The sequence below is a fragment of the Emys orbicularis genome, chromosome 14 (assembly GCF_028017835.1).
Source record: "Emys orbicularis isolate rEmyOrb1 chromosome 14, rEmyOrb1.hap1, whole genome shotgun sequence".
Lineage (NCBI taxonomy): Eukaryota > Metazoa > Chordata > Testudines > Emydidae > Emys > Emys orbicularis.
The window spans coordinates 9138998-9154635 of NC_088696.1; the positions used below are offsets into that span (position 1 = coordinate 9138998).

Consider the following 15638-nt stretch of genomic DNA (forward strand, 5'->3'; position numbering starts at 1 on the left):
ATTAGTAAACAATGTAAGTCATGTATTTTAGTAAATTGTACAGTAGACTTATATTTTTCACCAGCGTTTTTAAACTGGTTGCCATAGCTACAAGAAAAATGTTGTTCAATGTTCAGTAGTATACAGGTTTTCTATTGTTTTCTATATTTCTGTAACTTGGTTAAATTTCTAGAATACACTAAATGTTTATCTGCAGGATTGTATTGGTATCTCTGATTTATTTTTCATCGTAGAGCTGCCAATATGATGATTTTTGAGGCATTGGTTTGGTGGCACTAGTGCAACACCATTACATAAGTAGGAGGCAAATACTTCCTTCCTTTGGCTAACAAATATTTGACATTTTTCTCAACTTTTACAGAGTGAACATTTGTGTTTCTCGCTAATAAGATCTTTATCTAACAGATCATAGAATCATAGAATATCAGGGTTGGAAGGGACCTCAGGAGGACATCTATCTAGTCAAAGCAGGACCAATCCCCAACTAAATCATCCCAGCCAGGGCTTTGTCAAGCCTGACCTTAAAAACCTCTACGGAAGGAGATTCCACCACCACCCCTACGTAACCCATTCCAGTGCTTCACCACCCTGCTAGTGAAAAAGTTTTTCCTAATATCCAACCTAAACCTCCCCCACTGCAACTTGAGACCATTACTCCTTGTTTTGTCATCTGCTACCACTGAGAACAGTCTAGATCAGGGGTCGGCAACGTTCGGCACGCGGCTCGCCAGGGTAAGCGGCGCGGGCGAGCGATGTGCTGGCCGCAGCTTCTCGCCGCCCCCTTTGGCCTGGGACGGCGAACCGCGGCCAGTGGAAACCGCGATCAGCCGAACCTGCCGCATCAGCAGGTAAATAAAACTGGCCCGGCCCGCCAGGGTGCTTACCCTGGCGAGCCGCGTGCCGAACATTGCCGACCCCTGGTCTAGATCCATCTTCTTTGGAACCCCCTTTCAGGTAGTTGAAAGCAGCTATCAAATCCCCTCTCATTCTTCTCTTCTGCAGACTAAACAATCCCAGTTCCCTCAGTCTCTCCTCATAAGTCATGTTCTCCAGCCCCCTAATCATTTTTGTTACCCTCCACTGGACAATTTTTCTACATCCTTCTTGTAGTGTGGGGCCCAAAACGACACAGTACTCCCGATGAAGCCTCACCAATGTCAAATAGAGGGGAATGATCACGTCCTTCGGTCTGCTGGCAATGCCCCTACTTATACAGCCCAAAATGCCGCTAGCCTTCTTGGCAACAAGGGCACACTGTTGACTCATATCCAGCTTCTCATCCACTGTAACCCCTAGGTCCTTTTCTGCAGAATGTTAGATAATGACTGGTCAGGACATTTTAACATTATGAATAGCTTGCTTTGTTTCCCGCTGACTAATAAATATACTACCTCAATTGCTGGATTGCGATGTTTGGCAGAGGATATCTGTCGCATTAGGCCAAAGTGTGGGTTTTGTTTAAGACTTTTTTAGCAGGAGACAAGCTTCTAAATGTTTGGTGTGGGGAAATCTATTTTTGAGTTACATTCAAATTCAGTTTATAATATGTACAGATGTGTATATGTGATGAGGTGTATGGACCCCATGGTGGCCTGGTGACAAAGGAGTTAATGCAGCAACCACCTGTCAATGCTGATTAGCAGCTTCACAGCAGCTGGGAGAATAAAAGAGCTTAGAAGCAAAGGGGCAGGACAGCTTCCTTGGAGAAAACAAACTAGAGAAGGAAGGTCCTGCCACCAAGCTGGTGAGAAGTCACCCAGAGACAACTCCAGCAAAGGGACAACCAGATCTACAGGCTGGGAAAGTCTATGGAACCAAGGGAGGTAGGAAAGAACTCAGGGCACAGCTAGATGAGTTGTTGAGTCTTGATACCGCCTCTCAAGTTTAAAGGCCCTGAGCTGGAACCCAGTGGCGTGGGTACACTTGGGTTTCCCTATCCATCTCTCAGAGACTTAAGACCCCAAGGGGTATCTAGGCACTCCAAAAACCAGGACCAGCTAACCCTGCCAGGTATAATGGGAAATCTGAACACCCCAATAGGACTTAGACTAACACACTTTATAGTTCAAGAATGGGACTCCGATAAGGACTCAGGCAAGAGCAGCTGACTGACTGCCCTGCCAGACCAAGTACCCTGAGGGGGTGCTGTCATGTCATTTTGCATGCATTTTTGGTATTGGCTTGCACAAATAGCCACTTATACATTTTGACTGGAAAGCTCTTTGCACATATACTGACTATTGTATGTATTTAAAAGTAATTGACAAACAGGCAATTGAATGGCTGCATTTTTAAAAATCAGACCCCATATTATGTTGGATATCAAGTATGCTTAATTATTTTTTAACAGGACCAGTGGATATAGAACTGTATTTTGATCTTGGTCTCTTGGTGACCAGCATAATATTTTAACCAAACACTTGATTCCTTTATTCTTGCAGAATTTGTATTGTTTTTAAGAATATTAAATTGTGTAGACATACATTTCGGGGTTGTGTGTGGTTTCATATTTCAGGTTTCTTAGGCTCTGGTCCTGAAAGCTGTTCTATATGACTGGATCCCATCAGAGCCTCTTTCACTTCTTTGGGCATCCACAGGGGCTCAGGGGATTGGGTCTTAAATTTGGAAATCCAGGAGTTTAAAAGGGCTCTTCTTCCAATGTTTGTGTCTGACACTTGATAGGGCACTGTTCTATTTTAGAATGTACAGGGTAAATTTGCTAGGCAGAGCCTTAGCAGCATGACTCCCATTAGCACTTGTCAGTTTAAGATAGCATCTGAATGAAGATGATTTTTTAATGATAATCTAGAAAATACTCAAAATAGAAAAATGTATTGTGAAGGCAATTTTATGTTGACATTAAGATGTTATTGTAAAGTCTATAAATGTCTGAGACCTCCTCCCCCTCAGTGTGAAAAGTAATTTTAAAAAGCACTCTGGGTTGTTGTAATTTGGCTTCTTCCTCCCTTCTTCACCCACCAGGCTTGATATCCAAGTTAATTCCTGATGTGTTAAATCCAAATGACAATGAATTTGGTGGCCTCATCTAGTCCTGATGTCAGCACACCTCAAAACTAGCATGCAATTTTGTCATAATTACCAAAGGGAATGGTTTCTGTTCATATGTCTGTTAGCACCTAAGAGATGCTTCAACTGATGCTATAAATGTTGATTGATGGGATCAACTCTGTTATTCTCAACATAAAATTTTATCTTAAAGTGTTTGCAGTTCACATGGATAGTACGAAAAGTAGCTTCCAATGGTACATAATCTCTTCTCGCACTTCAGTAAACGCTGGATTCAGAAAAATCCTTGAGTAAGTGGCACCAGTTCATCCGAAAGGGCGACTGACATCAAGACTAAAAATCTAAATAAGACCCACTGCCTTTGGTATCTAATAGGAAGAAGCCTCCTGAGTTTATCATAGAAATTTAGCCTAAGCCTCATTTCCCCCCTCTCCCCCACTACCCATACATTTCTTCACGTCAAAAGAGGGAAAATTATAATAAAAATGCAGGAAAGTCATAAAATGGCCAAATTCTTTCACCTTACTCCTCTGGGGAGGGTCGTTAATGGACACCGTGCTATGTTGATGGGCACAACACACATACCTATAGACCTAGCTGAGCTTTATTGTGTAGATTATAATTATCAACTGTAAAGGAAAAACATTCTCAGAATGGCAAACACTTACTTGAAACTAATCTGTTATTGACAGAGGTGATTTTATATGGTATTTGCACACACCATTAGCTTGTATAGTAAATCATCCTTTTGGCTAAAGAAGATAATCTTTTCTCAGAACCATTTGTCCCTACTGACAGTAAATTGTCCTAAACAGTTTTTAGAATATTTAGCAATTGTTCCTTGAGTCAGAGTTCTCCATTCATTTAAAAAAAGCAATTGTCATGCTTGATTTGTGATTTTTTTTTTCTTTTTTCTTTTGGTCTACAGGGGGAATTTCCTCAGATCAAAGTGTTTTCTAGTCTGTCACCTATCCCAGGATTCACCAAGTGGCTCATTGGACTTCTGACCTCACAAACAAAGGAACAGGGGAGAAATGAACTATTTACAGATGCAGAATGCCAAGAAATCTCTGAGATCACAGGTGACCCTGCTGCTGAAAAGCTAAAGAGGCTCTTAACTAACAACGAATGGATGAGATCGGAAAGATTGGTCAAAGCATTGCGTTCACCATTTATGAGACTCTGTGCTTGGTACCTGTATGGAGAGAAACACCGTGGATATGCCCTTAATCCAGTAGCAAACTTTCACCTTCAGAATGGTGCTGTGCTGTGGCGGATAAATTGGATGGCAGACACAAGCCCCCGTGGGATCACTGCTTCATGTGGCATGATGGTAAATTATCGGTATTTCTTAGAGGACACAGCCAGTAACAGTGCAGGATACCTTGGGACAAAGCACATCAAAGCCTCAGAACAGGTTCTTTCCTTGGTGTCTCAATTTCAGCAAAATAGCAAACTTTAAATATACAAGAAGATTTTAAGATCGAACCTTCCTCATTTGAATGAAGGGGTAGGATATCTTGGGATATCTATTATTGAAAAGGGAATGTTTGTAATAAAACAATGAGCTCTGTTCTTAGTTACAGCAGGATGCAAAATTACATTGTCTGCCAAAATTACTATAACTTTCTTTACTTGTACTGCCAGATACTCAAAGCCTGATACAGTATGGTTGAATTATTGCCATACTTTATGTTCAAATGAGCTGGAAGTGTGTATTAAAGGCTGTGTAAACTCATCTCATTAAGGTTACAAGCCAGTGGTGACTTGTGTGGACTGTTCTCTGCCCCTGTTGTTGTTCTCAGGATCAATATTGTTGTTTAAGTTACATCTTCAAAAGCACAGAGGAACTCCTCTGTACCCAAATAACTAGATAAAAGCAATGGGCGAAGACAATTTTTTGCTCAAATATATATAAGCTGAAGAGCAGTCTGCAGCATTTCTTCACGAAGGTCTTTGTCTTCTTTATTCCTGACATTTTTTGGTAAAACCTCTTGATTTGGCCATTCTTTTGCTTTTTCAAAGTACAGTACAAAGTGCCAACACTGAATCATTGCTCTGATCGAGCAACAAGATACCTTGTATTTCTGTGGCTTTTTCTCAAGGCAGTAGGTATGTGCAACAGTGTATTTGCAGATTGCTATAGCTCATATTTACAGTTTAATAAGTAAAATCAGTGGCTCTAAATAAGAGAAGAAAGTCTGTTGCTTATAGGACTTAATTATGAAGATTTCGGATATATATGAAATCTCCATAAATTATATTGGACATTTTAGAAGTTGGATTTTAAGAAGCTTTTTTTAATAGTAAAAAGCCAGGTTTGGTCTGTAAAGCAATAAATTAAAATAAAATAAGTCTTGCCCTATAAACGTTACATGATATCTCTCTCAAAATGTACTGTATTCAGGTTACAGTCACACTTGATGTTAGTGTCTCCAGTGAAATAAGATCACTGACTTCAGTGGATCAGATATCAGCAGATTTGGAGTGCAGAATTCTTGGCTTCTTCAATGTATGCTGAAATCCTGACCAAATTCCTAGGAGAATTACACAAACATTTCTATTTCCCTATGCAAGTAAAGGTGAAGGGATCCGTAAGTGTCCAGATCTACCATTTCATTCCAGGAGAAAGGACAATCAAATGAATTATTTGTGTTCACTAAACAAAAAACTTCCCACCTACTGAGTGGCCTGTTTTAAATATCTGCTAAAGAGATTAAATGTTCCCTGGCTTCAGCTGATGGCAGAGTTCTCAATGTGATGATGCAGAGAGGCTGGATGCACTACACACTATTCCCTTCAGAACAAAGTCATTTTTACATAGCAGCTGGTCTTCACATTAGCAATGGCAACTAGCCTATGCCATGCTGCTTTCATTATGTTTTTAAGAATGGTTCCAAAAGCCATCACATCGAGTCAGCAGGTATCTCTTATGTCAACAAATTAAGGCAAACCCATGGGTTTTGATCCGATACCAGTAAAAAAAATTACTACCAGCTTCTTGTGGGGGAGGAATCTTGTATTGCCAATTTTTTTAAGGAAAATTAAGAGTCTCTTTGCTCAACTTGAATTGTAGTTTTTGTGAAAATGCCAGAGGGCAATACAGTACGTGCCAACAGATAGCTTTTTCACTGCCTCTGAATAACTTGGCTCATTGCACATGAGCCAAAAAGACACTGTAAAGTTTTTGAGAAGAGATCAGTAAATTCTTCAGTTTGCCTCTGCATTTCCCACTTATGGAATTAAGTACTCAAACTTCTGGAATCTCCTGGTGTAGGTAGTGTCCACTGGATACTGTCCTTTGTTAGGCTGAGCTGCTTTCCCACCACTGGCCAAACAGTCAGTCAGTGGCCTAGAGTAAAGGTAACTGCCAACAGGACAAGAAAACAATTACTTTAATTCTAAAACTGGTGCTTCACTGATGGGGTGAGGACTGGGGTACTGGTTTTTTCTAATAATACCTGAGAGCAGACAGACCCCACTGTGTACCAACTCAACGGGTGAGAGTAAACGGCGGGCTTGTGTACACATGAAGGTTAATGTGGAATAAGGTTGGGTGTGAATTTAAAGTGGATTACCTATCCCTGCTTAACTCCATTTGTGGAAATGTTTATTCCATAATAACAGCGCCTTATTCCAAATTAGCTTAATCTACTTTAAACTAATTTGGAATAAGGTACTCTTCTTTTGGATTAAGAGGGTCCACAGGAAGAGCTATTCTGGAATAACTCCTCATGTGGACAAGCCCGTTGTGGTGGTTGGGACTGCACTTGCCTTTAAGCTCTCAGTTGAGGGATCACAGGCATGCAGGGCACATGTGTGGCCCCAATGGACACTGCCAGCTAAAAGACCATGAGAGGGATCCACATGGAAAAAGCATATCAAACCAGAGTTACTGTTAGGAGTGACCTGCTGTTCCCTAGGTTTTTCAGACCTGCTCAGCACCCATTAAAATCAATGGGAGCTGCTGGGTGCTCAGCATGTCTGGAAAACCTAGTCACTTATTTATATGGCTTAAAAAAAAAAGCAGTTGGGTACTGTACTCTTTTGAAAATTTGACACCCCCCCCCCCCCCACTGAAATCAGTGGGAGTTGAGGCTTCCGCACCTTACACCAAAAGGCATTATAAACAGGGGCTTAATCCTGCTGTTATTGAAGACCATGACAGGTGCAGGACTGGGACTTCACAGGATAAAAGTAGTCCCTCTGGAACCCATTAATATCAGGTATGAATGACAACACATGTACTTCTTGATGTATTTTCACAATGCAGAGTGCACTCAGTCCTTTCCAGTCCGTCATTGCTTCAGCTTGTCTAAATTGCCTGTCGATGGCTCTTGGAGTAAATTTCAGCATTTGCTATGTATAAAATGTCAGTTTTGCCTAAAGGGAGGATATTATCCATGTTTAAAGACTCTCAAGGACTTAAGAGTTTAAAAATCTGCTAAATGAATTCAGCCAGTCCTTCCACTGGAGTGGCACTCATGAGTGTTGCCATAGTGAATAGTCAGTTGCTCCTTCGGTGTTAGTACCCCAGTTTTCTAGGGGTTCTAGCAGGATCATTTTGAACTTTCATCCTTCTGAAACTTGGTGTGCAAGTTCTCAGCCTGAAACAGATTTTTTTTTTTTTAAATTTCAAAAATAACCTCATTTTTAGACTTAGAGAAAAAATGGGGGTTTAAATATTTTCTCTAAGGAAAAACAGCTTAAATTTAAGAACCAGAAATTTTTCAAGCATGTATTCCCAAGAGGCACTTATTCATCTGAAGTTACACTGGCTAAGATAAGAATTATGAGTATTTATAAAGGATAGTGCCAGGGAATAAGCTGATCACTTACTGGGATGAGGAAGTAATCTCCCTTTCCGAATAGGTGCACTGTAGAAGTTTTATGAAAAGTCCCCTTGATTTGACAATAGTTTTGATACCAGACTAGATGGATGAATGATCTGACCTGGTATGACTTTTATTGTTTTCATGCTATGTGTAGACCGGTGCCTTTTAAAATTAAAAGACTAAGCAAACAAAAACTGTGTGTCATTTTCTGTTTTTCTATAACAACATGACAAAAAAGACCCATTTTAAATAAGGATCTGATTTTCAATGGTGCTTTCCTAGCACCTGCACCTGCAGTTGCAACTGATATAATAAAACACCATTGCACGTACAGGCATTAATATCTATAAGACCTGCCCATATGGCCAATAGTGGTAGGAAAGTGCCCTTGAAAGTACCTGCAAGCTCATGGTTGCCCACCAGGATCTAAATATCAGGTCTATAGTTGTAGCATAAAATTGTGACCAGAGTAAGGAAAAGATGAGCAAAGAGTACCTTCCCATTTCTGTGCTTTCCCTATTATTTCTGCAGCCTGTTTTGTGTGTAACATCATTAAATATTATCTTTACATGGAGCCCTGAGGGGGAACATGTGTAGATAACAGTTGTGTGGGTGCTGAACTTTCAATAGCTGCTGTCAAAAGAGTGCTTAGTCTGGTACCCTGACAGCCAGATAGTCACTTAGGAAAACCTCATTTTCGGCAAACACATTACTGCAGGACATGACACTTTTTGTTTTCAACAGAGATCAGAAGCTAGGTGTATTTATTTTTCCCTTCTCCAAAGTTTAGAAAGTACAATTTAATCAGTATACTCCTGGTTTTAAGATGAAATTCAGTTTTGTGTATGAATAAATACAGCTGTTTGTGAAGGAAAAACCCTATATTTGTTCTCTAAAATGCCTCCGGTTTGAGGAAGTCAAATAAGAGACTTCTATTAAAGACAACAGAGATTTTGAGTGATGCAACAGGCTGATCTAAATCAGGCTTATAACGTGTGGATTCTCACACCTAGACAGAGTTTAAATGCTTCCATGGTCTGTTTGTTGGGAGATTATAAGCAAAGATTTTTAGCATCACATTGGAGGTGCATTATATGGATGTATTTTCTATATGACATCTGTTCTCCACAAGCCCTCAAGCACCTGCAAAAGTATTTCACTTCTTCAGTTCGCTTTTTGGTTCACTTCATCTGTTACCCCAGTAATCTAACAAATTAGGCTAAATATTCTATCATTTAATTGTGCATCAGAAATGTAGTTCAATTTTAAAAGAACCTTTGCGAAAGGATTGTTGAGGGCGAAGTCTTTGCTCATTACTGCCACTGGCTGTTTATTCCCACGAGTTTTCTTTCATTGGTTGTTGGCCTTAAAATGACCATCAGTGCTTGGACTGTCCAGCTTGCCCATAAAGTGAACAATGCTGAAAGTGGAAAGGAAATGCTCACCCCATGTACTATGGGGCAATGGACATGTCATTGGAGGGGTTTTATTCCATTCTTTTGAAATGCAGCTTCATTGCTCAAAATGCAGGGATAATGCCTCCCCTCGCCCAGTTTGCAGAGTCGGTGAAGCCTACTCTGAAGAGCACGCACATAACGAAGAGGAGCTGGTAATAGTGTATAACACAGCAAAACTTGGGTCTTCTTCCAGTGTTTGTCTGACACTGAGCAGGGCACAGTTCTATTTTAGAATGTAAAAGGTAAATTTGCAGTACAGCGCCTCAGCAGGATGATTCCCATGTGCTTTTGTCCGTTTCAGCTAGCTGCTGAACGATGATGCTTTTTTAATGATAATCTAGAAAATATTCAAAATAGAAAAATGTATTATGTAGCCATCATAAAGGCAATTTTCTGTTGACATTAAAATGCTCTTGTAAAATCTATAAACGACTGAGACCTCCATATGAAAAGTAATTAACACTCTGGCTGCTTTCTCCTTCTTTGGTCCCAAGCTGAGGAGTTTTCATGTGCTATCCTTTTCTGATAACCTTTTATCATTATAAAACTCTCATTGGGCCGAAGATTTAAACACATGCTGAACCCTCGGCCACAATACCATCTAGAGAATAACACCAAGGCACCATAGGGCTAAATTCAATTAGTTGGTAGTGTAGTCTCTACACACTCAATCCATGGCTTCTCTGTGAAGGGGCCAGATCCTGTGGTCTAGCCAGGGCCAGAGAAAGGCATATGTGAGTAGAGGAAGGGCAGAAAGGGAGAGGCAAAGTAGCATTAGTCTGTATTTCCTCAAATTCTGGCACCAGGCTATTCCCAAGTGGAAATCAGAGCAGACTTCAGGCAGCTGGGCATTAGTTGAAGCCTGCAGCCTATCCCCTGGCCCAAAGGCCCATAGTTGCAGAACAGCATTCTGGCCTTGTCCTTTATACCACTATACCAGGGGTCGGCAACGTTTGGTACGCGGCTCGCCAGCCTAAGCACCCTGGCGGGCCGGGCCAGTTTATTTACCTGCTGACGCGGCAGGTTCGGCCGATCGCGGCCCCCACTGGCCGCGGTTCACCGTCCCGGGCCAAGGGGGGCGGCGGGAAGCGGCGCGGGATGTGCTGGCCATGGCTTCCCGCCGCCCCCATTGGCCTGGGACGGCGAACCGCGGCCAGTGGGGGCCGCGATCGGCCGAACCTGCCGCGTCAGCAGGTAAATAAACTGGCCCCGCTCGCTAGGGTGCTTACCCTGGTGAGCCGCGTGCCAAATGTTGCCGACCCCTGCACTATACCAACCCCACGCCATGGAAGGATTCCCCAAAAGGGGGAAGTCACAGGAAGCTCGCTAAAGTACCTTTACAGCTGCTGTGGCACAAAGCAGACAAAATGTGGGTTGTCTGGTGCAAGGGGGCTAACGAATAGTGATTGTATTAATGGGGTATTGGCTCTAAACAGCTGCCCACGCTATACTGGATGGAGTCTACAAACTCATTTCAACGAGAGCGATGGGCTGGGTAATGACTTTTAGTCACTATCATAATGAACTGGGTTGGAACCAGTAACCCAGAGAGGGTTAATGCTTCTCTAAGGCTTTCCATTGCAAACTCAATTTGTAAACCATAGCTGGTTGTTTTGGAGACCATACTGCTGAATCTGGGCGTTTTACAGGCCCTCTATCAGCCCAGGTACAGATTTATTTTAAGGGGGAGGAGGAAGGGTGTAAATTGATTTTGACATGTGTTAGTCACAGATTCGCAAAAAAATGTTTTTAAACACAGTTGCAGATGCTCAAAAAAAAAAAAAAATACTATGAAAATGGCTTGAATTTAACCTAACAACACTTTACAGACACACAGTCTTTAATGTGGACTGCTTCTTTTTGCTACTATCATTGCAGTAGTAATAAACAAACTGGTCTTGATGGGAGAACTCAAAGAACAGCAATAGAGCAAAGTTGTGTCATAGTTTATGAATGGAAAATGTCTGAAAATGAGTAGATAACAGATCTGTTTATTTTTGCAAAATGCCTAGAGCAAAATGGTCTGCAGGGAGGCATGTTTTGTGGGTTGCTGTTGTAGAGGTGGAGCCAAGCTGCCTGGAAAATTCAACGATAAAACTCATGTTAAGAAATAGTGGGTATTTCCCACTATGCGACACAGCTAGGTGTGTTTGCATGGGTAACAGGGTATTTCATGGCAGTAGAATAAGTTAATGTTGCCACACTGTCTAGAGTGTGGTGCTTTGGAATGTGGGTGCTTTGTTCCCTACTTGCTCCAGCAGAAGTGAGATGCTGCACACATGCAAAAGGGTCTGAAGAGGAGGACGGTGCAGCAAGACAATGAATGAGGTGGAAGAAAGCAGCCCCTGCCCCTCCCTTAATTTATGGTTACATCATTCCCATTATTTTTCTGAGGGACCAAGTAACTCCTGGCATGAAAGTTCAGCTCCTATGGACAGCACTCCTATGGATGTTGTACTCGTTTTAACAGGTGGATTTGGTTCCAGAAGAAATGCCAAATTGAGGCAAGTTACCCCCACTTACACCAACTTCTGGGCTAACTTACAACCCATTTTGGCCAAGAGCTGTATGTCATGCATGAGACCATTACACTGAGCAAACCCAATAAAGGTTTGTGCCAACTTGCCTTGTGCATCACCGGCTTGGTTAGGATGTCAAAAATAGAGATGACATGATTGCTGTGTTCATTATATTCCTCCAGTAAATAAATAAAACGAAGCACTATTTTCATGATTATGCTGTCTGGGTAGCGGCACTATACACTGCTGTGCAAAAAGTCACTGATAAAAAAGGAGTTATAGGCCCAGATCCGGTGGTATAAATCGGTGTATTTCCATTGACTACAATGGAGCTGCACCATCTTAGTCTCTAAAGCCCAATAGTCTCTAAGGCCCAGATCCTCAAAGGTATATAGGCTCCTCACTTCCCTTGAAATCTGTGGAATTTAGGAGCCTAAATAGCTTTGAGGATCTGGGCCAAAGGGCTTGTCAATACCAAAACTTGCACTGGTGTAGTGTAAACCCATGTGGAACCTTATTTTGGATTAATTTAAACCTATTCCAAATTCGCTTAATCAAAAAATGCCACTCAGACTAGAATAAAAGTGTGAAAACAGGAGTTTACACTGATGTAACTATAACCAGTGCTTAATTTGCGCCAGGACTTGCCAGGGCTGAGCCCCGGCACCTCTAGGCTTGGCAGTTCATAGCTGCGGCACCTCTGGGCTCGCTGCATCAGGTACGAATGTACAAAAATTGCTTGAGTCCTGGCTCCTCTTTCATTACAAATTAAGCACTGACTGTATCCGTCTAAATTCACACCTTAGGCTATACTAGTACAACTTCCCTGTGTAGACAAGGGCCACATAGTGTTAAGCACAAGAAATAAGACCACAAAGGCAAGGAAAGACAGAGCAGAGAGTCCTTGCAATTTGGGACGGAGGCCTATGGATACAGTACTGCAGGGAGTGTGCACTGGTAGTGTCAACCTGTTCTGTGCACAAAGAGAAGCATTTGGTGCCTGATCGTGTGAGATGCTAATCAGGACACTTGTCCCCTCATGGGATCAGACCATTGGTGGTGCGCTGGTACCTGCTTACAAGTAGTTCAGAAAAATTCTCTGGGGCACTTCCTTTGACATAGTGATTGTAGTGATACCATTGAAACCTCATTGCTGATCATAAAAACAGTATGGAGACTAGCTACTGAATATGCTCGGCCATGGTTTTTCAAAGATAAATGTCTTCTAGATGTGTTGGTCTCCTCCCACCACAATACCATAAGCCCGCATGGCTCGATGTACCTCACTTCATTTTAATTGGTGGTGGTATTATTATGAACCATGTTTATTACAGCAGTGTCTAAGGGCCAGCCAAGAATGAGGCCACGGTGTGCTGGGTGCTGTAGTGGGTAGTCCCTGCCCCAGAGAGCTTACAATCTAAACAGGCAAGAAAGGCATAGGGTAGGAGAAGGGGTATAACATGCAAGCAGAGTGAAAATGTGATGGCAGCAAAAGGCATGCTAGTCCATGGTTTTTTAATTTTAATTTAGTTTTATTTATTTGATGGGCTTACTTCGGAGGGGATAAGCTAAATGAACAAAAAAGGAAAGAGAAGAGGGTAAGCGGGGCAGATGTGGAGTGAAACCAAAGTGAAGGAGAAGGAAGGTTGGAACAAGCAGCCAATCAGTGCAGGGCACAGAAAGTCCAGTCAAAACTAGAAAGCTCTCTGAATGTCTCTGCCTTGGCTGCATCTGTCCCTATTGAGAAGCTGCATCTGCTGGCTTCTCTCTGCAGTTTTCTTCCAAGGCCACATGACTGGGGTGGGGTAGCACATGGGCACAACCATGTAGTGCCCCCAGAGGGTGGGAGGTCTGTTCTAGGTCAAGGAGGGTGCTGAGGGAAGGAGTGGCTGGGCCCCATTTTATCCCCTCCCCCATAGTGCAATGGTCCTTGATGGTCCCGTTTCAGTGTGACATGGTACAGAGTTGTTTTGTATTGATCAATCAGTATTAGAGCCTGCCATTCCACGCTTCCAGCTTTCATTAGACTCTTCCCTCCTGTGATGAAGATTTGAGGGCTGAATTGCTGGATTCATTTTCAACTACAGCTGTTCTATCTAATAGAAAAAATGTGCTGAAATTGAAACCATTGCAAATATAAGGGAAAATTAGGGTAACTAATCTGCTGAAACAGGTACACCAACTTCCAACCTAGCGTGACTTTAAACCAGAGAACTCATGAACCCCTGATTATTGGGATTATACTAGGAACACTAACCGAATCTTAATTAGAGCTGGAATTTGGAGAGAGAGAGAGAATCAAAATGACCTATCTTCTGCTTAATTAGAGAAAAAGGAAATGATGCAGAAACTTTAAACAGTGAAAAAAATCATTAAGCTCCTACAGTCTGTATCTAAGAATATACTTAAATGAAATTTTTGTTCTAGTAAAGTCTTTAAAATGTAATTAAAATATCAATGATATGTTTTTGCTTTTTTTAATCAACTATTTTTTCCAAAGAAGCCTTTTTGAAAAAGGTTACACTGTGTTCTTGCATTCTTTTGCTCTATGGATGAGAGTTTGGTGGGAAAGGATATAGTTGTAAATATACTTCTGAGTATACTTCTAAATATGTTGAAAGTATACATTACACATTAGGCCCTCGGTAGCCAGCACCCTGTTTTGTGAAATGCGGTCATTACTTCTTATGTTGGAGTTTTAACACATTTTAAAATATAATCTGTCATTTGGAAAAAGAAAGCGAAATACTGAACATCCAGCTTGGTACTAGGTTCTTGAATGGGCGTGCTTTTCTCATAAACTGGGGACTTCTGTATCACCACATGTAACTTTATACATCTCAAAACCAATAGGCTTATTTAACTGAAATGTTGATGTTCTCAGATGCAAGCAAATACCCCCCCCCCCCCCACACACACACACACACGCACATAAACACAGAAAACAACAGTAAAAGAATGTTAATATTGTAAGATAAAGCACCCAAAAGTTAGGAAATGCCAGAATTAAGGTTGCCCATGTAACCTTAATTTGTCCCCTTGTGTGTATGCATTTTGATACAGTCTTTAACTGCATGATCACAGACTATATTTTCAGCAGAACCTCATTCATTGCACAGGATGTGAGTACTCAGCACTTATGCAAATCATAGGCCAGCTGTCTCAAGTTGGGCACACAGAAATGAGGAACATAGAGTTAATAGCATTTGTAAAAAGTTTGGTTGAAGTGAGTTGCCTAGCATCACATAGGAACTCTGTGGCAGAGGCAGGGATAGAATCCAGTTCTGTAGGGTGGCATTCAATCTCCAACCCTGCCCTCCTCTCATTAGCTGTACATCCCAGTCTCCCCCTTTTAATCACCCAGGCCTTGCTTCTGATTCTTCTATATTCCAGTCAAGTTGACTCATTTCTTCTCCATGCTGCCTGGACACCAGGAGCACTGAGAGCACGGGGGATAGTTCATGTGCCTTAGCTGCAAGAGAAGCAATGCAGCCCTTGGATGGAGCATGCTCAGTACAGACTCTTCAGAGAATTTCGCTGCCTAACTCTAACGTCTCTACTGAGACAGCGATTTCCAGAGGCTTATAATTTAGCCAAATTTGGGCAGAGTTTCATGGGAACAGCAAAAAGCACTTCTCTGGCACAGAGTGAGGTCCTTGCTCCAAAACCTGGAGGCATCAAAGCTTATCAATGAATCAGTGTAAGAAATTTTAAGAAACTTCCCCCAACCTTGTGCTGAGAAACAGCTGAACCGTTTTTACTATAATTTAAAAAAATATATATGTAAACCTGAGGCAGAC

The 15638-nt window shown here is 41.8% G+C and overlaps 1 protein-coding gene across 1 annotated transcript in view; it reads left to right on the plus strand.

The window, feature by feature from the left end:
- The window catches only part of MLYCD (malonyl-CoA decarboxylase), a 61423-nt gene extending 56040 nt beyond the window's left edge, over window positions 1-5383 (plus strand). The window contains exon 5 of the mRNA XM_065416614.1: window positions 3956-5383. Coding sequence (XP_065272686.1) covers window positions 3956-4489 — 534 coding nt within the window. The 3' untranslated portion in view covers window positions 4490-5383. The remainder of the gene's footprint in view (window positions 1-3955) is intronic.
- Window positions 5384-15638: the final 10255 nt, after the last annotated feature.